Source organism: Oryzias melastigma, linkage group LG6 (assembly GCF_002922805.2).
Source record: "Oryzias melastigma strain HK-1 linkage group LG6, ASM292280v2, whole genome shotgun sequence".
Classification (NCBI taxonomy): domain Eukaryota; kingdom Metazoa; phylum Chordata; class Actinopteri; order Beloniformes; family Adrianichthyidae; genus Oryzias; species Oryzias melastigma.
This window is the reverse complement of record NC_050517.1, coordinates 5,509,602-5,531,474: the sequence shown is the minus strand read 5'-3', so window position 1 is coordinate 5,531,474 and position 21,873 is coordinate 5,509,602. Positions and strand designations below refer to the sequence as shown.

The following is a 21,873-nucleotide window of genomic DNA, read 5'->3' as shown; positions in this document are numbered from 1 at the left end:
GAGTGGGCAGAAAATGTGTACGCTGTCCATCGGGTAGCTGGCTAGCATGGCGAGCTAACTAATTGAATCCCCACTTAATTCGATGTGGGCAAACACATGTTTGCCCACATCGACTTTGAGAAAATAATCAAAGCTAACATCAAAATGCTCTTTCATTGATTTACAATCCTTTCCAACTGCGGTCAAATGAGCCGCCGTTCACATTTCCGTGGTCACATCAAGAAGCTCCGTGGAGTCTGGTGGAGATTTGCCAGCGTTCTCAGTCCTGCTACCGTAAGTATTGGATGAAACTCACACCAAAAATCCAGTGATGCTGATTTGACCACAGAAATGTGAACGGCGGCTCATTTGACTGCAGTCAATGTGAAGATACCATCTTCTCTTCTCCAGAACCTGAACTAGACACTAGGAACAGATGAGGGTTTAGTGCATGTGCAGCAGAGCTGTTGATGGAAAGAAGATCATTCATTCAAACAGAGTCTGTCCAAGACAGTTTGATTGATTTAAAAGGAGAAATACTCAGAAATGAAAAAACAAAATGATTTCTGATTACATGTGTTCTCTTTCAGGATAAAATGACACACCGACATGTTAAAAATTGAAAGGATTTTCATGGGAGGGGGACTTTAAAGCAATTTTGCTTTCTTAAGATTCCGTTTTTGCAGTGTGGAAGCTGCACTGTCTTTCTGGAAAGCTATAAGTCAGTGTAGATGTAGCTGAGGCTCCTCGTGACAGGTTTGTATTGACAGTGTCTTCCTAATCAGCACATCCGGACGTGATGGCGCGTCCTGCTGTCAGTCTGCCTCTTCCTTCCTTCTCCCTGCAGTTCTTCTGTTTGTTTGCACTCACTTGATCCGGAGCGGAAATTCCTCTCCGTTTTTGTGAATGACAAACTCATTTACAATTCATCAACACTAGCCGTTCCATCCGGCCCCCCGTTTCCAAGGCGACCGCGGCTCGGACTCCTCTGATTGGCCGCTCGGAAGGACGTGGCCAATCAGGCGGCCTCAGTTCGGAGCCATTCAGGAGCCTGGCGCCGCGCAGAGCGCTTCCAGTCAGAACCCGCTGTGCGCCTGGTCACACCGCGGAGAAGAGCAAAGGGTGGGGGAAGCAGACTGTCGCCGCAGGCACCGTCCCCCGCACGGGACCCGCATCCACCGCTCTCATCCGCTTGGATCTCTAGGAGCAGAAGAGGAACAGGAGAGCGGCTGCGCGCGGATCCGGGTTATATAAGAAGCGAGGAAGCGCAGCGCCAGTGTGACTCATTGATAAATAACTCCGGCTCTTCAACAGATGCATGAATGAGCGTCAGCGCAGGCGGTCCGCAGTCTGGAAATCTGTAGGAGAGCCGCAACTTCACCACCATTTTGCGTAAAAGCGCACAAAATCGCATCTTTTTGTCTCCAAACCGGACCAGATTCTGCGTTTGGGTTCTTTTTGGACTCGGCGTCTGCGGGGCCCTCCACAGACAGACAGACAGATATCCGGGCTTTGCGCTTCAGCCAGGAAGCTCCCGCTCTCTCCGAACATTTTGTACTCCTGCCTCTAAATGCTCGACAAGCTGAAGCCCGTCGTCCAGCTCGAATCGGTCATGGCGATCAGCAAGACGGTGGGCTGGCTCCGGGAGCAGCTGGAGACGCGCAGGGAGGCCCTGCTGGTGATGGACTGCCGGGCCCAGGAGCTCTACGAGTCGTCGCACGTCGAGACGGCGATCAACGTGGCCATCCCGAGCCTCATGCTGCGCCGCCTGAAGAAGGGGAACCTGCCCGTGCGCTCGCTGCTGTCCAACGGGGAGGACCGGGACAAGTTCGTGCGGCGCTGCAAGACCGACACCATCGTGCTGTACGACGAGTACAGCCGGGAGTGGAACGAGAACGTGGACGGAGGGTCGGTGCTGGGGCTACTGCTGAGGAAGATGAAGGATGAAGGCTACAGGGCCTATTATTTGGAGGGTGAGTGTCCGTCATTCATAATATGTGTTGCTCCATTCACAATAAGTCACGAAGAGCGCAGCGTTTGTGCGCAGTGCCGTCTGTTTACGCGCAGAGAGGAAGTGGTTCCAGCCTGACCGCAGTGCAGCTCGGCTCACGTTTACTCTTCCTCTCCAGGTGGCTTCAGCAAATTCCAGGCCGAGCATCCGGCTCTGTGCGAAACCAACCTGGACGGCTCCCCCAACAACAGCAGCTCCCCCACAGCCCAGGTGCTGGGCCTCGGCGGGCTCCGGATCAGCTCCGACTCCTCCGACATCGAGTCGGACCTGGACAGGGACCCCAGCAGCGCCACAGACTCGGACGGGAGCCCGCTGTCCAACCCGCAGCCCTCCTTCCCGGTGGAGATCCTGCCGCACCTGTACCTAGGCTGCGCCAAGGACTCCACCAACCTGGACGTGCTGGAGGAGTACGGCATCAAGTACATCCTCAACGTGACTCCCAACCTGCCCAATCTGTTTGAGAACGCCGGGGAGTTTAAGTACAAGCAGATCCCCATCTCGGACCACTGGAGCCAGAATCTGTCGCAGTTCTTTCCAGAGGCCATCAGCTTTATAGGTGAGTTACAGAGTTAACCCGGGGAGCTGCTTGCTCTGGAGATTATTAATTCCTTGAAGCATGTTTTTGCTTTCATGTATATCAGGGGTCTCAAAGTGGCGGCCCGCGGGTCATTTGCGGCTTCCAAGTCCATATTTTGCACCTTAAAGTTCAATGTCTACAAAGCAATATTTGTGTTGCTTTGTGATGTTTCAACTTAAAACTTTGGATTTGCTATTGTTGTTGGATCTGGTTGTCAGAAAAGTCCTTAGCAACAGTTGCTAGCGTCATTAGCTGCTGTTGTTTCACAGGACACATAGAAGATATTGCTTATTAGTACATAGACATGAACAAATGTTCAATAAACATGTTCAGTAGATGTAGACAATGGACCAAAGAAATAGACAATGGACCAAAGAAATAGACACTGGACCAAAGATATAGACACTGGACCAAAGATATAGACTGTAGACCAAAGACAGACAGTGGAAGCAAAAACATATTTTTGGCACAAATGGAACCCTAGCCAGACTCCGCCTTCAGTGACCCCAAGGTCAATCGAGTCTGAGACCCCTGATGTAGATGCTAAATGAAGTGGTTTAACTCGTATTTGCATCAATATGCGTCAAGGGATTAACAAGATCCTTCCTTGTTTGTGAAACTGGAAAGACAGACTATGAGATTATTGTGAATATTTGTCAAGAAAAAGACAGAACTTTCAACTATTGAAGGGGTATAATCTGATTACTGATATGTTGACTGACTACCCAGGAAGTCCTAAGCTTCTTCCTGTGCCATTGAGATTAGATGAGGTGTCCCTGGCTGTGGTCTTATCACTCATTCATGCAGGGACACGCAGATAGGGCCCATTGTGTTTGAGTCACAGAAACACAAGTCTGCCTCTAATGGCGCAATGCCCAAAATGCACAGTGTACAAACGATTTGGCATGAATGGAAGACATCCTGGCCTATCTCTTGTCCCGGAGCTGCTTGTGTAATTGCAGCACAAAGGGCGATGTTGAAACAGGAGAACAGGGGAGAGTGAGGGAGGCGGGGGTAATTTGAGCGCAACAGGAAGGAAGTGGTATTGAAAGTAATCTAGGACATGCCCCCACCCCCTTCTCTCCCCCCGTCCTCCTCCCCTTACATTACAAAAGGAGCCATTTACAGGGCCTGTTGACATCCTGTTCGCCTTGACAGGGTGCCCTCATGACTCCTACATTTACACACCCAAATGGCACCATTGTCAGAGCAGCCCTGGCCAGCGGAAGAACGCTTTAATAGACTGTAATAGTCAATTTCCCAGAGGGCTACTCCAGGCCAGAAAAACAAGTCGGGGAAAAAAGTTGGCTGTGTTTATGTGCAGTAGCTCATGTTCAAAAACCCCAACAGCTGGAAGATGAGATCGTTTTTGTTTCATTTTTAGAGCGCAGATGTTTTTCCTAACTGTGTCTAAAAGACTGCAGATAATGAAAAAAACAATTGCACTCTTTGCAAGCTTTTGTGTGGATCAGAGAATAAAACTGTCTCTTCCTTGTCTTTAGATGAAGCTCGAGGCCAGAAGCGGGGAGTTCTGGTGCACTGCCTGGCCGGCATCAGCCGTTCAGTCACCGTGACTGTTGCCTACCTGATGCAGAAACTGAACCTGTCCATGAATGACGCTTACGACATCGTCAAGATGAAAAAGTCTAACATTTCCCCCAACTTTAACTTCATGGGCCAGCTCCTGGACTTTGAGCGCACGCTGGGCCTGAAGAGTCCGTGCGACAACCGCATGGCTCCACCAAGCCAGCAGCTCTACTTCACCACGCCGACCAACCACAACGTCTTTCAGCTGGACCCCTTGCAGTCCACGTGAGGTCTGGCGCCACCGGCCCTTTTGATGACCGGAGGCTGGGACCGCCTCCTGCTTAAAAAGTTGCAAAAAGTTTCTCTTTTTTTCCCTCGCCGCCCTCTGTGCGACCTGGCTTCTGATGTTAGTGATGCAGCTGGTTTGAGGCAGCAGCTGCAGAGCGCAGTTACTCCAGCCTGGCCCGTGAAACAGCTGCTGTTGACTCAATCGGGAGAGACGGCTGAAAAAAAAACAGTCTTTATTCTTCCTGTCAATGCGTCTGAGGAGTTCCAGATGATTTGATGGACAGTTGTATGTTAAGCTGCAGATTTCCTAGGCTGGTGTGCCAAAGAGACATGATTGTTCAAAGTGGACAGCAAACCCTTTTTTTGTATCTATGTTTTGGGGTCCCCCCATGACTTCAGGGTGCATCGTCTCCTTCATCTTCTGTGAAGACAGGCCTGCGTGGGGTTAAAGCACCCTGAACTTTAGAAGGCACTCTATCCACTGATCTCGATTTTACACTTGTGGACACTTTTCAAACATTTATACATCATGTATATATCTTAATATAAAAAGACTACAAAAGCCTTGCTGTAGTATATACCCGCTTGAAATGGGTACTCTTCACTCTTGTGTTTCGTATTCTAACGATGTAAGGAAACAATCTGCATATTGATCATGATCATTGAGGTAAATATGCCAAAACTCAGTAGGCTTGCTATGAAACGTGCAGAACTCCGCCAGTTGGCCTTTTTTTCTGCACCCGCCCTCTTATAAAAAGTCACCTTTGTTGTTTGCCTTAATTGCACCTACAAGGTTTGTGTTGCACATTAGCCTTCAGAGAAGTTTGCAAAAATATATGTACATTTTTCTTAAAAAAAGCTTATCTCCTGATTTTCCTCAGACAACCAACCAAATCTTTTGTGGTTTTCACTGATCAGATTTTCAACCGATTCATCTCTGCTTTGTGCTAACTGTGTGTGGTCTCTGAGGGTTAATGTTGGTCTTCCAGACTTGTGTGCATGAATCAACACAGACACGTGAACAAAGCGGAGGGCTTTGCTTGCCTCGCTTCTTCAGGGAAAACTCTTTGAAATGCAGTTTGTTTTGTTAATATGAAAGTAATTGAAGTTTGGAGGATTGTCATTCCCCGTTGGACAAATAAGGTCTTTTTTCATGATGCCCCTCCCATACTCCTCTATTACGAATGTATAGAAAAGCTAAGTTATTAATAAATTGCTATTTTGTCTACAGTTTTTGCTTCTGTGCTGTTTTCTTTCAATGGACACGGCTGCTGGTGTTCTGTCTGCTTCAACAGTAGCACATTTATGTAAGTGTTTCCTCGCTGAGTGTTAACCAGCCGGCCCAGTCACGACAACAGAAACAGTTGCCATGAATCACAGGGATCCTGCTTTCCATTAACCACGACTTTCTAGTTCAGAGGAAGTGGTCCTGTCATATGATACTTGTGTAACAAAAACTTTGAGAACGCTTTGTTCTGAGATAATAAGACACACAGCAGGTGCAAAGTTAGAAGGTAAACACCCAAACTGGTTTTTCCAGGGCTGGTGAGTGAAGTGAGGGCTCTGAGTTCAAACCAAACACTTTATCTACTAAATGAGGGGCTTGTGCTGACGGGGGTGTCAAACTCAATCGCACAAGAGGCCAAACTCCAAAATACACCCTTAGGTCGCGGGACGAGAAGAATAAACAATTATTGAACACTAAAACAAAATTTCAAAACCATAACTTTTTAACATACATATGAACTAGATATATAACACTACCTGCGATAATGCTAGTTTGAATGCTGTAAGCTGAATTTGGCTGCTGAAGATGCTGAAATTGATAGCTAAAAATGGTGAAGCTAATATAACTGAAAATGCTGAAGCTGATAGCCAGCTAAAATGTTAGCTAGATGTCAAATTAGCCTAAAAACTAAAAAACGAAAAAAAGACTTAAGTTAGCCAAAATTAGCATGTAGCAGAAAAAAATAGCTAAACTTCAAAATAGCCTAAAAAAAAATGAAAAAAGCCTAAATTAGCCAAAACAGGTAGCGTTTAAATATTAGCCTAAATCCAAAACAGTCTAAAAAACTTTAAAAATCCTAAATTAGCCAAAACAGCTAGCATGTAGCTGAAATATTAGCTAAACTCCAAAATAGTCTTAAAAAATCTTAGTAAATCCCCAAATTCCCCAAAAAGCTAGCAGAATACTAATACTTAAAACTTTTTTCACATAAATATAAATAATAAAAAGGGAAGGAATATTATTCCAGAATAAATCAACTTAAGCCTTAAATTAGTTTCAATATTTTACTCTCCACGGAAATATATTTAAGTTAGAAATAAGTGCAATATAACATCGGGCCATTAATAACAATAAAATAAAATGACCTGGAGGGTCGGATGTAATTACCTGGAGGGCCGAATCCGGCCCGCGGGCCTTGACTTCGACACACCATGTAGACAACATGGATTCAGGTAACGGTCACGGCTTTGATTTCTCCTCTGCTTTAGTCCTCTTCAAACTTCAAAATTTTCTGATCTTGGTGATTGTGTACATGTACACAAAACGTCCACATGAAAAATGAGACTCATCATTTTACAATGATGTCTTGTATTCTTGGGATGAACTCAGACTCCAGAGTCTAGACCAGGGGTTTCCAAAGTCAGTCCTCGAGGGCCGGTGTCCTACATGTTTTCCAACCAACCTGCCATTGAAGCTCCTTATTGGGCAAACACAGATAACATCAGGCCATTAATAACAGTTTAATATGATTACCTGGAGGGCCGGATCCGGCCCCCGGGCCTTGAATTTGACACGTGGTGTTTTTTTTGCAGCTCTGATAAACTTTAGACTAACTATAGCTGAACCTGGAACTCTTTTATTCTTGACAGGACTCTTGTGATGTCATGGCAGAAGAATGACTGGCAACGGGAGTGGGGGGTCGGGGGTATGTGGCATGGCAAGTGCTCTGGGGACTCTTGCAGCCATTCTTCCTGTCTGTAGCTTGGCCTTTTGTGGCTTTAGAGCCAAGGATTAAAGGGCAAAGGAAACTACTGGGGCTAATTTTAGTTGAGCATGTGGATGATGTTGGCAGACCCTTTCAGTAACTTCATCATTGTGGTGTAGCTGCTGTCACAGGGAGACAGGGAACACATTTGGTTGATCACAGCACCAAGATATGGTAGAAATAATCATCCTGGAGTTGCGTGTTTAACATTTGTGCAGAGGTCTGCAGGAGTTCATCCTGTCAAATTGGTTGTGGTAACTCTGGAATTGTAAATGGTCAATGTGAGCCTATGTAGCATTGTGTAATTCATGTAATAGGGTAAGTAACAGTGAAGTAGATGATACGTGGACGTGTCATACAAATTTTTCATTTTTTTCAAACCAACAAACTGAGCAAGGAACTCATTAGTGCTGTTCAAGTGCTATGTGCTTTCTGTGCGCATTATGACTGTTAGAAATGAGAAAATTAGACAATCAAACTTTACACAACACTTATCACAGAAAACAGTAGGTCTCACTAGCGTAAATCTTCACTGCTGCTTCATTAAAACATCCGTCAATCTGGGTAATGTCCAGCCGTATGGTTCTGATCCGGATGTCAGCTGGACGAGGAAGTGAAGATCTTCATGGACAGAACTTCCTCCATAATCCTGATTCTTTCTCCTTCCAGTTCACCAAAGACTCTTTTAGCTAATTCTCCAATGTTTATTGACTGTGATCAATACATTCAATCATTGGTTTCTCAGAGTTCTTGATAAAATAATCAAAGCTAACATCAAAATGCTCTTTCATTGATTTACAATCCTTTCCAACTGCGGTCAAATGAGCCGCCGTTCACATTTCCGTGGTCACATCAAGAAGCTCCGTGGAGTCTGGTGGAGATTTTCCAGCGTTCTCAGTCCTGCTACCGTAAGTATTGGATGAAACTCACACCAAAAATCCAGTGATGCTGATTTGACCACAGAAATGTGAACGGCGGCTCATTTGACTGCAGTCAATGTGAAGATACCATCTTCTCTTCTCCAGAACCTGAACTAGACACTAGGAACAGATGAGGGTTTAGTGCATGTGCAGCAGAGCTGTTGATGGAAAGAAGATCATTCATTCAAACAGAGTCTGTCCAAGACAGTTTGATTGATTTAAAAGGAGAAATACTCAGAAATGAAAAAATGAAATTATTTTTAATTACATTTGTTCTCTTTCAGAAGAAAAATGACACACAGACATGTTAAAAATTTTCATGAATAACTATAAGAATAGTGATCTGGAGGGCTGGATATCGTTACCTGGAGGGACGCTGAAGTTGATAGCCAGCTAATAAATTAGCTAAATGTCAAATTAGCCTAAAAAAAAAAAACTCAGGTTAGTCAAAACAGCTAGAATGTAGCTGAACAAAAATAGCTAAACTTCAAAACAGTCTAAAAACCAAAACAAAAAAAGGTAAAATTAGCCAAAACAGCTAGCATGTAGCTGAAATATTAGCTAAATGCTAAAAAGCCTAAAAAAGCTAAAAATAAATAAATAAAAACTTAGCTGAACTTCAAAATAGCCTAAAAAATTTTAGTAAATGCCAAAATAGTCCAAAAAGCTGCAGAATGCTAATTTTTAAAACGTTAAATCTGTAACTTTTTAACATAATTATGAATAATAAAAATACAGGAATATTATTCCAGAATAAATCAAATTAAACCTTAAATAACTTTCAATATGTTACTCTCCATAAAAATATATTTTGTCAAAATTATACAAGTTAGAGATAAGTGCAAGAAAACACGGACCATCAATAACAATAAGATAAAATGATCTGGAGGGCCGGATAGAATTACCCAGAGGGCCGGATCCGGCCCCCGGGCCTTGACTTTGACACGTGCCTTATAGTCGTGACAACTGACTTGTTGCGTTGCGTTGTTAGTTGTGTTAACCCTTTAACACTTGAGCTCCAATGTTTCTATTCTTTGATTTTCTAGTACCTTTTCAATCATTAACACAATAATTCCAGTAGATTTTGATGGATAAAAGCGGCGTGCACGCCGCTTTTATCCATCAAAATCTACTGGAATTATCGTGTTAACAGTTAAAAGGTTACAGTATGTTGAATATTTTGTGTTGAAGCGTCACAACCGATGCCTCAGGTGTTAAAGGGTTAAGAAATTCCGACGTGACATTCGTCTCTGTGCTTTTTACTCAAAGGCCCCGCCCCACTTCTCCCTGGATTTTTGGTTAAGAAAAAATAAAGACAGGAGGCTGTATGGCTGAACTCGGCCTCCCTGGTAATCCTCTGCTAACGGTCCCTGTCCCTCTCCCCCTTAAGCAAGTGTGTTGACAGCAGCCTCCACCCCTTCATCTCTTCCTCCTCTTTCCATTCCTCCATCAACCCCCCCACCCACCTGTCTCATGTCACATTGCTCCCCCCTCGTCCTCCCCAGCAATTTCCTGTGTCCCTCACAGATCCTGTTACAAGTTCCAGAACTGCAAAGACAGACACACTCAGATTCACACCGCACACTCGCTCCTACAACAACACATAGGTAGAAAAAAGAGAACAACTCTTCTCTCACATGCAGCCTCACACAATTCCCTGCATGCCAGCCATGCTATGCCTTTCACTGCCTGCCAGTCCTCACAGTTTCAGCTCTCACACCATTCCACTTTCCAACGGTGTTTTGCTGCGACTCCCCCTCCCCTCTCTTTCCATCTCTGCATTCTCATGTTTCACTTTGACCAGATTATTGCTTCAGCTCAGGGAACAGACTGTGACTAAAACCTTGTCGGAAGCAACAGATGAAGCACCACTTGTGTGTTTTTTTTTACTTATTGCCTGACAGATTTGTAATGGAACAACTCGTAAAGAAGCGTTGCTCCCTTGGACATCTGAGGTCGTATTCATAATAACAGGGATTTGTGCAAATCAGGGGTGTCAAACTCAATCGCACAGGGGGCCAAAATCCAAAACACATCTTAGATCGTGAGCCGAACAGAATAAACACTTCTTTAACTTAAAACCAATTTTTTTTAACATAATTGTTAACTAGATATATAAGATTTCCTGTGATAATGCTAATGTGAATGCTGTAAGATGAATTTGGCTGTTGAAGATGCTAGTGCTGAAGCTGAAAACACTGAAGCTGATAGCTAGCTAAAAAAACAACAACAAAAAAAAAACAACAAAACTAAGGTTAGTCAAAACAGCTATCATGTAGCTGAAAAAATAAGTAAACTTCACAATAGCCTGAAAATTTTTTTAAAAAGCCTAAATTACCCAAACAGCTAGTGTGTAAATATTATCCAAACTCCAAACCAGGCTAAAAAAACATAAAATAAAAAATCTTAGTGAATGCCAAAACAGTCTAAAAACTAGCAGAATGCCAATTTTTAAAACTTTAAAAACCTTAACTTTTTAATATAATTCTGAATAATAAAAAGGCAGGAATATTATTCCAGAATAAATCAACTTAAACCTTAAATAACTTTCAATATTTTACTCTCCACGAAAATATAATTTGTCAAAATTATACAAGTTAGAAATAACTGCAAGATAACATCAGGTCATTCATAACAATAGAATTTTTGATTTTCACTGGTGTCCGTGGCTAACATATAATCCTGTCCACCTTCATCCACGTTTGTCATGGGATGGATAACACGTCAATCTAAGGCTTGGGTCATCTGGACCCCATGAGATAGCACAAGACCTGTTTTCCTCTTTCTCTCTCTGTTTTAAATATTTTTAATCAAATCCAGTTGTATTTTTTTCTGATAAATAAGTACCATTTCAGGGTAAATGTGTGGTTTTAATTGTGACATGTTGACGTGTGTCATGCTTTCATTGCCTCACTTCCCACACTCGTGTCACTGTGACATCGGAACTCACCTACGCTCTCTGGAATTCTGGGAAGGAATGTCTGGAGGAGGTGGAAATGTGAAACCAAGAGGCTTGCTGTGGAGCTCATTGTTTTATCTCCCTCATATGTGAGAGTGTGTTCCTGTGCTCGGCGTGTGAATCTGTGTTTGGTGTCACAGACGTTCAGCCCACGCCATTTCAACAGCATGCAGGCTTTTTTTCATCCAGGGTAACCACAATACTGCTGAAACAGCTCTTTGGGAAAAGTGAAGACTTTTTCCTAAATATGGAAAAATTATTTGGAGAGTTTTCAAATTAAAACTATTGGTTTGGCTGTGACCAACACAGTCATTTGAGTTTTTTTAATAATCTTTTTAAAGTTGCTCTAAAATCCTCACCAGATGAACGATCTGTTCTAAATAACTTTTTATTAGTCTTTGTGAATAATCTCCTTTTTTTTATTTTGGATGGATAATAAGTCTGCATTAAACAATTTTTAATGTTATTAGTGATAGTAGAGTGGGAGTAAAAGGCAAATATTTTATTATAAATATAAATAATCTTCAAAAAACAACACTAGTGTAGTGCAGAAAGGAAGCTTCTGACCTACATGGGGAGGTAAACAAGCAAAATGTAAAAAAAAAAAAACAAGCTCATGTGCGAATCAGATGGATTTGCAGCGTGCTGATGCAGCTGGCTGCTGCACGTGCCGCAGCAAGCTGTCCTAGTTACAGGGAAAGCAATGGGAGAAACATCAGAGTCTCGTGACTTAACGCTGTGACAAGCTTTAACAATCACAAGTGTCAGGGAACAACCAGCCTGGGTGCTAAGAGGAGCAGCTGCTGTATTGGAGGAATATTGCCAGAAGAAAATATCTCCTTTTTTGGTATCAAATGCTTTAGGGGTTTGGCATATTCTCAACGACCAAAAAAAAACAGACTGCAATTCTATTCATAGGATTTAAAGACCCACTCTGATGGAAATGAGTTTTTTTGAGTGTGTTTTTAAAGAAGTTCTAGTGGATTTTTATCATGATGGATGACAGATATAATGACAGTTAAGCTTAAATATGCAGTTTTAATGATTTCCTTACTAAACTGCTGTTGGAAAAGCTTGTAGCTATGACGCAGAAGCTGCCACGACAAGCCGTAAGCTCCCTGCTCTGCTCCATTCTGATGCAACCACTTTTAAATGACCGCGTCCAGGTCTAGATCGTTGTTTTCCTCATCTGAGCTGCTGCACTGCTAGTGTTAGCTTGGGGTTGTGAGGGGCTGGAAGCTAGAAATAATGGGATGATGGGAAATGAGGGCAGACTTACTCCACACCAACAGTCTCGCCCAAAACTCTGCGGTTGATTCCTAACACACTCCTGCTGCTCTGCAGAAACTATTTTTTATTTTGGCCAAAAATGGGAAAATCCTAATTGAAAGACCCCTGGAAAACTATTTGAAAATAGATCAAAAAGATGATCGGAGTGTAAGTTTCATGGTGCTTTCACACTGGAAGCGGAAGGCGTGGCTTAGGAGTAAAGTTTCAATGTTAAGTCAATGTAAAGACGCAATCTGACACGGCGCAGCATGATTGGGGCGTCGGGCGCTGCGCCACGCTTTAAGCTGAGGCGGCACGTCAACAAATCAGGGACTCAGCTTTGGGCGAGTGACGTTTTCAGTGACTAGATCAAAAACTAGAAATAAACATTCAAAATGGCCGCTCGATGTGAGTATTTTCGTTGTGAACTTCAATCCACTTTCTTAACCCACGGCACCGCTGGGTTCCCAGGAACTGTCCCATTTGCTGTTAGGCGAAGGCGGGATACACCCAGGATAGATCGTCAGCCCGTCACAGAGCTCATTGAGCTGGATGGACGGTTATGCCAGCCAGCCGCCCGTGAGCTCTGCTCCCCAGGCTCCGCCAGGTTAATTATTATGATTGTGTTCAAGCTAAAAATAAATGGGGATTCATTTTCCTAAAAAATATGTTCATCTATAAATTGTGAGCAGTTCGAGATGATTTCTATCAACTATTGCATTATTGTAATATCCATATCATGATCCATGTACCGCGTATCGCATTGTATTGTGAGGCACCCAGTGATTCCCACCCCTACTCAGCATCATCCAAGTTTTCCATGACGTGGCAACGAATTAATTCTAGAACAAGTTTGGCGGTTGCTCCATGGCAGGGGCACGTTTTTTGACGTGCCTGCCAACTTCTGGTGTGAATTCACCATAACAGTCCTAAAGTTTCTTCAAAGACCTAACTAATGTTTTCCTGTGTATTTTTGAATTAGGATCAGGACTACAGATGTAAACTAGAAAAGTTGCTTGACCTGCGATAATGCTAGTGTGAATGCTTTTTGCTGAAAGTAGTCACTGAAGATGCTGAAGCTTTTTGCTGAAAATGGCGATGCCATTTATTGCTGAAGGGATTTGCTGAAAATGCAAAAGCTGGACATTTTGTGAAAAACCCATGAAAGAGCGCTGAAGATGACCTAAATTTCTGAAAATTTGCAGTAAAATTGCTTAAAAATCCCTAATAGATTACATTTTTGCAAAATACTTAGTGTGCTGCTTAAATACGAGCTAAACTCCAAATTAGCCTAAAATTCCTCAGTAAGCTAAATTAGTCAAAATGTTAGCATGTTGCTAAAAAAGAAGCTTAACACTAAATTAGCTTAAAAAACTCAACAGATAACAATTTAGCCAAATCGTTAGCATGTTGCTAAAATATTAGCTAAAATCCGAATTAGCATAAAAAACCCTCAGTAGATGCCAAATTAGATAGATAGATAGATAGATAGATAGATAGATAGATAGATAGATAGATAGATAGATAGATAGATAGATAGATAGATAGATAGATACTTTATTAATCCCAAGGGTAATTATGGCAGTCTGTAGCTCCAGGTCATTCACACAGATTAGAAATAAATAAAAACAAGTAATAAATATAATTAATAAAATTAGACAGAAAAGCTGGTTATAAATAGGTATAAAATATTAGGTAGACTCATTTTTAAAAAAAATTACTATTAAAGATGAAAACATTGCTCATGAATATATTTAAAGGCTTATTGCTAATCTACTTACAATTTTGAATTTTGAAGAGTTTCTTATTCATTTCATACGGGGCATATTTTGCTCAATATTTCAAAAACTGTAAAGTTTATGAATACCAAAAATACAAGCAGTAATGTCCTGAACAAGCTGAACGTTGGGATACCAAGATTGCTGAAATTGTGATTTAGTTTTACGTGCTGAAAAACATACAGAAATGAGCAGGAGAATCACTACAGTGTGAATGATTACTAAGCAATCACACAATTAGCTTGTCTGCTAATTCTGGCATATTTATGTTGTAGCCACATTGCATACATTGTCTAAGACATTTGCATTGTCCTAACTTAAATAAATGAATAAATAAAAGAAAAAAATGGACCAGTCATCATCGCAGCTGCTTTGAGTCAATCTTCTGCACACAAAGAATGTCTTCTAAAAGCAAACCCCACTTACATGGACTTTCTCTAAAATAACTTTTTGTGTAAAGAATAAATTCAAAATCAGTAAATTGAATTTAGCTTTGGTGAAGCACAAACATTAAAACTTCAATCCATTTTTTTTCTCTCCAATGTAACAGTGAGTCATGCATGAGACTTATAAAACCTTCCCTTTGAAAACTATCTTTGGCTCATTGAGACTGTCCTTCAACCAAAGCAGCCCTTACCTAAAGAGACTCCAGCAATTTCTATTATTTATTTGGAGGTCAAAAGAGATAGAGGCTATGAAGAGTGTAAAAAAAGAGTGAGTCCTGGGGAAAAATAGGCAGCAGATCACAAAAGGTGAGCTCTAATGGCCGTGAATCATCAGTGCTGTCTCCATCGGGCCCACGCAGTCAACTGGAGAGGTGTATAAACAGTCATTATCATTGAAAATGATAGAAAGAGAAACTGAAGGCGAGCAAACAGCACATCACGCATCCCGCCCACACATGCAGACTTACCATCAGGCCCACTTACTGTACCTGCTGCAGATGTTTTCTGCTTTTTCCCTTCACAGCTCTACTCAGGCTTTGTTAATGCAATGTTGATGTGTTCAACACACTATTGTCAGTCTGACACCTATGCAGTAATGTACAATATCCACAAATGAACTGAAGAACTAAGTTTAGCATCAACTTCTCTTCAGATGATGGATTTGGGTTTGTATGCTCACCTCTTGCCGTCTCTTTGTTTTGTAGATCTTTTTCAGTTTTTTGTTTTTCTTTTTACAGCACACTGGTTCTGCATCTGGACTAACTGTAGAGTAGACCTCATCAATCAATCTCTGTACAGAATGCATTCAGCTGACCATATCAGCACAAATCTTTGATCCTGATCAGATCTTTGCTTTCATTCTATAATACTGGACTTATTTTTCCATGAAAGTTTGAACTTTGAGAGTTAAAACAGGAGAAAAAAGTGTGAAAAATGTTCATGTCTGTCTGAAAAATAAATGTATAAAGTGTGTAGTGAGGAGTTTTACTGCCTTAAAACATGCACATTGAGGACTTCACCTGTCACAGGTTGTTATTAGAACATTTAAATAATTGATTGATTTGGTTTATTTCATCACTTCAATAAACAGTAAAATCAATCACGCAACATCTAACAGATACTGTATGTTTTATTCATTGATTATCATCAAAATGCAATTTTATATTAATGTAGAAAAATGATAATTTCACATTGAAAATCAAGGTCTTCCAGTAACAACAGAGTGCTTATTGATTCTCTGAAAGAATTCTCACATATTTTCAGTAAACATTAATGATTCATACAATATCCCAGCCAGCAAGGCCAAGTGGGCCCACATGGTTTAAAAGTAGCAGTAAATGTGGGCCCACAGTGTCCGTGGTGGCCCCACCCGTGTTTGCCCACATTGGCTTAAGTGGGCATTCAGTGGGCTAGCTTGGTACGCTAGCCAGCTGCCCGGTGGACAACAAAACTCGCTAGATCGTTCCAGCGGCGCTTGATACAGTGGAGTTTGCTAGCCTGCTACAGTGGATCTTGCTAGCTTGATACAGTGGACCTCGCTAGCTCCATCAGCAGCAGAGCTCGATACAATGGAGCTTGCTTCAGCGGACTTTTCTAGCTCGCTACAACTGAGTTCACTAGAGCAGAACTTACTAGCTCCATACAGCAGTTCTTGCTTCACCAGAGCATGCTAGCTTGCTACAGCGGAGCTCACTAGCTTGATACAGCAGAGCTTGCTAGCTTGGAACAGTGGAGTTTGCAGGCATGCTACCCCGTCCACCAGGAGACTGGCTAATGTAGGAAGCCGACCCAGTGAGTGCCCACTTAAGCCAACGTGGACAAACACAGGTGGGTACACACGTTTTCTGCCCACTTTTAAACTATATGAGGCCCACTTGGCCTTGCTGGTTAACCATTGATTATCATTATAATCGATATTATAATTCTAATGATCATATACATACATGAATCCAGTCATCATTGCTACATATTTCAGATCAACATAACTCTCAAAGTAACAATGAAACACTGTATTCCACTTTAACAGAAGGGATTCATAATTGTGAAGTGATTTAATCCTAAATACACACATCTTAGACCACCTGGCCACTGTTGGGGACCTCTGCTTCTCTCACTTTTAACAACAAAGCACACCTGGTGATTTTGAAGTAAGCATGCTGGGATTAAATGCACCTGTGTTGCCTTTGGACCAGTTATTGACCATCCCAGACAAAGCCTGTTCCAGTAAATGAAGAATAACTGTGTGTTTTACAAAAAAGATAGCCTATTCAACCAAACTATGCAGGTGGGACACAGACAGGTTCCTAAAAAGGAGAACCAATGACAACAGAGATGACAGAGACAGTGATGCTGAGGAAAAGAGTGAAGGTGTTGAAGAATTATGATATTGTAAATAAACATTGTATACTTTTCTTCCTTCCTCAAGCCGCTTTACAGTCACACACATTCACACACTGGTGGTGGCTCCGCTGCTGAACACTGGCGCCAACTTTCCACCAGAGGCAAGGTGGGGTTCAGTGTCTTGCCCAAGAACACTTCGACACATGGATGGGCAACGTGGGAATCAAACCTGCAATCTTCCGATCAGAGGTAAACCACTCTACCGCTACACCACAGCCACCAGGATGTATATTCACAAATATGTGTGTGCTAACAAAGACTAAACATAAACAAACGTTTGAAAAAAGTCAGAAAATGAACTGGAGATAATTTGGTGTGGCCACACCCACTGTCACTGAGGAAATCCCCTTGACTGTATATGAGAACTGGACTGAGTGAGTGTGACGTCACCCATTGAAAACAGCCCAACCCTGGCTCCAACCAAATGAAGTCAATTTAGTTGCTGTATTTCATGACACCACCAGAGTGAGCTTGTTGGAAGGCCACGCCCCTTCCATTGGATACTGGACTTCAGAGAATCTGTCAATCAAATGTTTGAACGTAAAACCACATTCTTTTTTTAAAGCACCTGATTTACAACTTGAACTACAGAAAAATATAAAACAAAGAGCATTATCAAGATTTTAAAAAATGTATCAGAGCAAGAATGTTTACTCTGACCAACAGAATGACTGAGGAACAGCTGTTTATTTCTCTATAAAGGCCTACGGGATTTTGGCTTTTTGGAGCCAGCTGCTACTTCCCGTTTGGAACGCCAGGGTGGAGGAGTCACTCAGTCCAGGTCTCATTTACAGTCTATGAGAAATCACCAGATTTATGCAACTGAACCATTATTGTCATTGGGTGGGAGATAACCTAGTTTGAAAAGAAAGAGGAAAAATCTTAAAAGTTTAAACTTTTTTAAGTAAAAAAGTCAAAGTTTAGAAATCTCAAAGACATTTTATTCATTGGTTTTATGCCATCTCAGCACAAGAAGTAGAATGTTGTTTTGGGATTTTGTCAAGTTTATCATTTTTTTTAATCAACTGAATCAAAATTATTGAGTTCATATTTCTTCATCATCGTATCTAGTTTTACTTTTTGGGTCTAATGTTTATGAAAACACAATTACATTTAATAATAACATTATTCGTTTTATTTTTGATCTAAATTAACTCCATCAACATTTTTAATGACATATTTTTAATGACATCATTTAAAAATATTCCAGAAATCACTTTTAATATGCTCTAGTTATATGCTCTGGTAAACATCTTGATTGTAGACTTTATTTAATTTGTTTTTTTGTATTTGCTAAATCTTTTAAAAAGGAAGAAGCGTGATGGAGCTCCTCCCCCTAAAAGCAGACGCGATCCAAAAAACAAGCGCTGCAGCAGAAGCTTGAGTTGCTTGATGAAGGCAGGAGCCGAGGGAGCCGCATAAATATTTTAGTGTGTATAATATAATGTCTTCTCAAATTGGGATCCTCCCCCTTTTCCGTCTCACCACTTTAGTGACGTGTAATCCTCTCAGACCTCATCCGGTTACTCACACAGCCCCGTACTGCTGAAGGGTTTCTGACTAATTTTCCATTTGAAGGAACATTTTCCTCTAATCAATCACCTCGTGTTTTCTGAGTATAGAGGGATTACACAGAAAACACAGTCGGTCACATAAAGAGTCCATTAGCATACGATTCAAATAACTGTCTTACTGTTTGAACTGAACAGGAAAACATTGGATTGAGGTCACCATGAGTTCAACTCTACCTGATGTTTTTTGCTTTTTGTGTAGCGTTTTAAAACAACTTGTGTTGTCAAGACGGGGACAGATGGCTGGAAGGTGAAAGTGGGAAAAACGTTGCACTCGATGGTGCTGGTTCTCCACCTTAATTCCTTGGCCAAGGAGAGGGAAGTCTGGACATCTTTGTCTAGACTTCTGCCTCTGCAACCTAGAGGGTGGATGGATGCATGGATGCATGCATGCATGGAATGCTATAGTACATGGTACTATGAGTCACAGAGAATCCCCAAAGCTGTTTCAGGCATCAAAACTTTGTATTTCTGGCATGAATCTACAGGCTGTTGCGTCTCAAACCTTGTGTAGGTGTCTTCAATCATCGTCTCAAAACATTATGCCACTAAAACCCTGATGTACATGAAATTATTTCAAACATCTTTTGAATGAATACATGTTAAATACTTGTTCTGGCTTTAACCAACAATATTCAGTTCATGTGGAGGACACCAGGTTCTCAGGTGGAGAGAATCATCATTTGCCTAAAGTAACAACTCACTGTGCCTGAGAAATCCTAAAGTTCACACCAGCCAGACATGCTGGCTCTGGAAGTTCAACAGAAAGCAAAACTGAGCAAACTTTTGCCTGTAATATTTTCTTCTTCCAAAATAAAGTAAGAAAGTCAAAGTTTGGCCGGTGAACTGAGTCAGTCGGCCTTGGTTTCTCTAACTCACACTGAAGTGAGAAGGTGGGAAGAGAAAAAAACCCGAAATCAATATCCTCTTTGTGTCAACAACTCTTCTCTTCCTGCAAAGTTGTGAAGCACATTTTGCAAACTGCGACTATATGCTAAGAGCTTTCTGGTAACATGAGAGCATTTAATGTAAAAAAAAAACATAAATCTGCAGATTGCAGGTAGATCGTTTCTGTTTTCCTTTCAGGAAATGTTTAAAGACCCTCTCTGATCGTCCTTTGATCAACTGTAAAAGTCTTTCCTGTGCTCTTATAATTATGATTATGTCGTTTTTAGGTGAAATGAGAAAAAAAAAAACGGTGTCATTGTCTAGAACATTGTTTCTGCAGCATGGCAGGAGTTCATTAGAAATACAGTTGTGTGAGAGACTGAAAAGTGGCCCAAAAATACGAGAGGATCTGCTAGCAGGTAAGATAGTGGCTGGAAATCATTAGCCAGAAACCCAAATTCCACAAGAGTTGAAGCCACTTTAATTAAAACTTTTTTTGGTGTTCAGGATTAGCTTAAAATGTCTTAAAAGAGGGTACATGCTTTATTACAGGAAATTAATAAAAGCGCTCAAATTTGTAAAAAAACGAAGACATTGGAGATGTAGCTCCAGACCAGTGTTTACGTTTGACCGCAGTTAGCTTGCGCTAATCTCTTTATGCGATCAACGTGAATCCGCTCTGTCGCGGAGAAAAGCAGCTTTGGACTGATATAAAATTACTTTATATAAATAATGTGTTGTATATCAGTGAAAAGCCACTCTAAAGTGTTGCATGTCAGCAAAAAAGCGGTTTTATCTGCAGATCAGCTAATTTACTTTGGTCGTGTAGGGAGTTCAGGTATGTCAAAAAGCATTGCAGGCTTTGACAGAAACACCTCAGGTTGTAAAGGTTCAAAGCTGAAAAAACAGGAAACGTATCTGTTAGGGTCGCCAGCAATATTAGTCTTTCTCGACCAAAAACAAGAGTATTTTTGACCGAAATGTGCAGGGGGGGGTGTTCCGGTCTTGGTCTTCCTTCCAGCTAATGATTTTAAGTCCCCATCTTTTCTGCTACGATTCCCACTCCAAAACAACAACAACAAAAAAAAACTGCCTGTAGAAATGTGTTTTTACGGAGTCATGGTTTTCTTTCTGACTGTTCCTTTATTAGTTATAGTTAAAAGATCTAAAAATAAACTCCCAAATGCACTTTGGAACGATTTGGGGGTTTAAGATCAAATATACCATCGGGTCTTATTCCATTTTGTCAAATCTGCTTGTAAATGTGTCAAACATTAAAACCACGGCTCTCTAAACATTTGGGAGTGAAGGTTCTCATCATCCAGGTGAGCCTCAAAGTTGAGTAACAACATCCGGCCTTAAAATCTTCTTTCTGAAATGTTTCACCACTTATCCAAGTAGAGGCTTCTACAAGCATTTGCTTTATGTGATTAAACCAAATCACCTTGATTGTTGTAGTCTTTCACAGACGGAAACATCTGGTTAGTGAGTCACACACCGTAACTGGAAGAGGCAGAATTCAGAAGACAGTGTAATAAATATGCAGTAAAGTGGAAGTAAGTAGGTTGAGCCATCTGTCACACCAGGAAATAACACGGGCTCAGACACGGTGTGTTAGTCTGAAACATTCACGCTGTCCACATGCTTGTGTACGTGGACTCCCCACACCCCCACACACAAATTATTGCTTGACACTGTGGGTGGAAAATTGCAATCACAGAGAGGAAGTCACAGTCATGACAACACATTTAAACCTTAATCCAGCCCAGCTCTGGTGAGGTATACATGTGTGTGTGTGTGTGTGTGTGCAATGCTCTAACTTGCTCATTCTTGCACTTGTAATTACATAGAGGGCTGGTTGCAAGATCATCTCCTTCCTTCCTTGTCTGTAAATGGAGACCAACATTAATGACTAACATTTACAGACTAAATTACACTCTGCTTGCACACTGTGAGAATATATCTTTTCAATCAGCATTCTTTAACACTCTCTCTTTTTTTTTTTAGAAAACATTGGAAGCTCAATATTAATAGAACAAACTGCATTTTTGTGTTAACAAAACTTAAACTTATGTTGTGTGCCTTTTTGAAATAGGTGTGTACATAGAAATTTTGTGCAATGTTTTAGGTCAGGACAACATTGGCACTCTAATGATAATGGTTCTTTAACATGTTCTTGTGACATTTAAAGAAGAAGCCCAGCCAGCAAGGCCAAGTGGGGCCCATATGGGTTAAAACCCTTCCGCTGTCTTTGGGGTCCAGTTGAC

At 41.5% G+C, this 21,873-nt stretch overlaps 1 protein-coding gene across 1 annotated transcript; it reads left to right on the top strand.

The window, feature by feature from the left end:
- Positions 1 to 1,029: 1,029 nt before the first annotated feature.
- Positions 1,030 to 5,612, top strand: dusp6 (dual specificity phosphatase 6). The gene is made up of 3 exons (XM_024261905.2): positions 1,030 to 1,952; positions 2,109 to 2,546; positions 4,070 to 5,612. Exons 1-3 carry the CDS (start codon positions 1,550 to 1,552, stop codon positions 4,381 to 4,383), a joined length of 1,155 nt encoding a protein of 384 aa, XP_024117673.1. The 5' UTR covers positions 1,030 to 1,549; the 3' UTR covers positions 4,384 to 5,612.
- The last annotated feature ends 16,261 nt before the right edge of the window (positions 5,613 to 21,873 follow it).

Coding starts and splice junctions, on each gene's coding strand:
- dusp6 (XM_024261905.2), top strand. CDS start 1,550: ATGCTCGACAAGCTGAAGCCCGTCGTCCAGCTCGAATCGGTCATGGCG. Junction 1,953..2,108: donor CAGGGCCTATTATTTGGAGG/GTGAGTGTCCGT, acceptor CTTCCTCTCCAG/GTGGCTTCAGCAAATTCCAG. Junction 2,547..4,069: donor AGAGGCCATCAGCTTTATAG/GTGAGTTACAGA, acceptor CCTTGTCTTTAG/ATGAAGCTCGAGGCCAGAAG.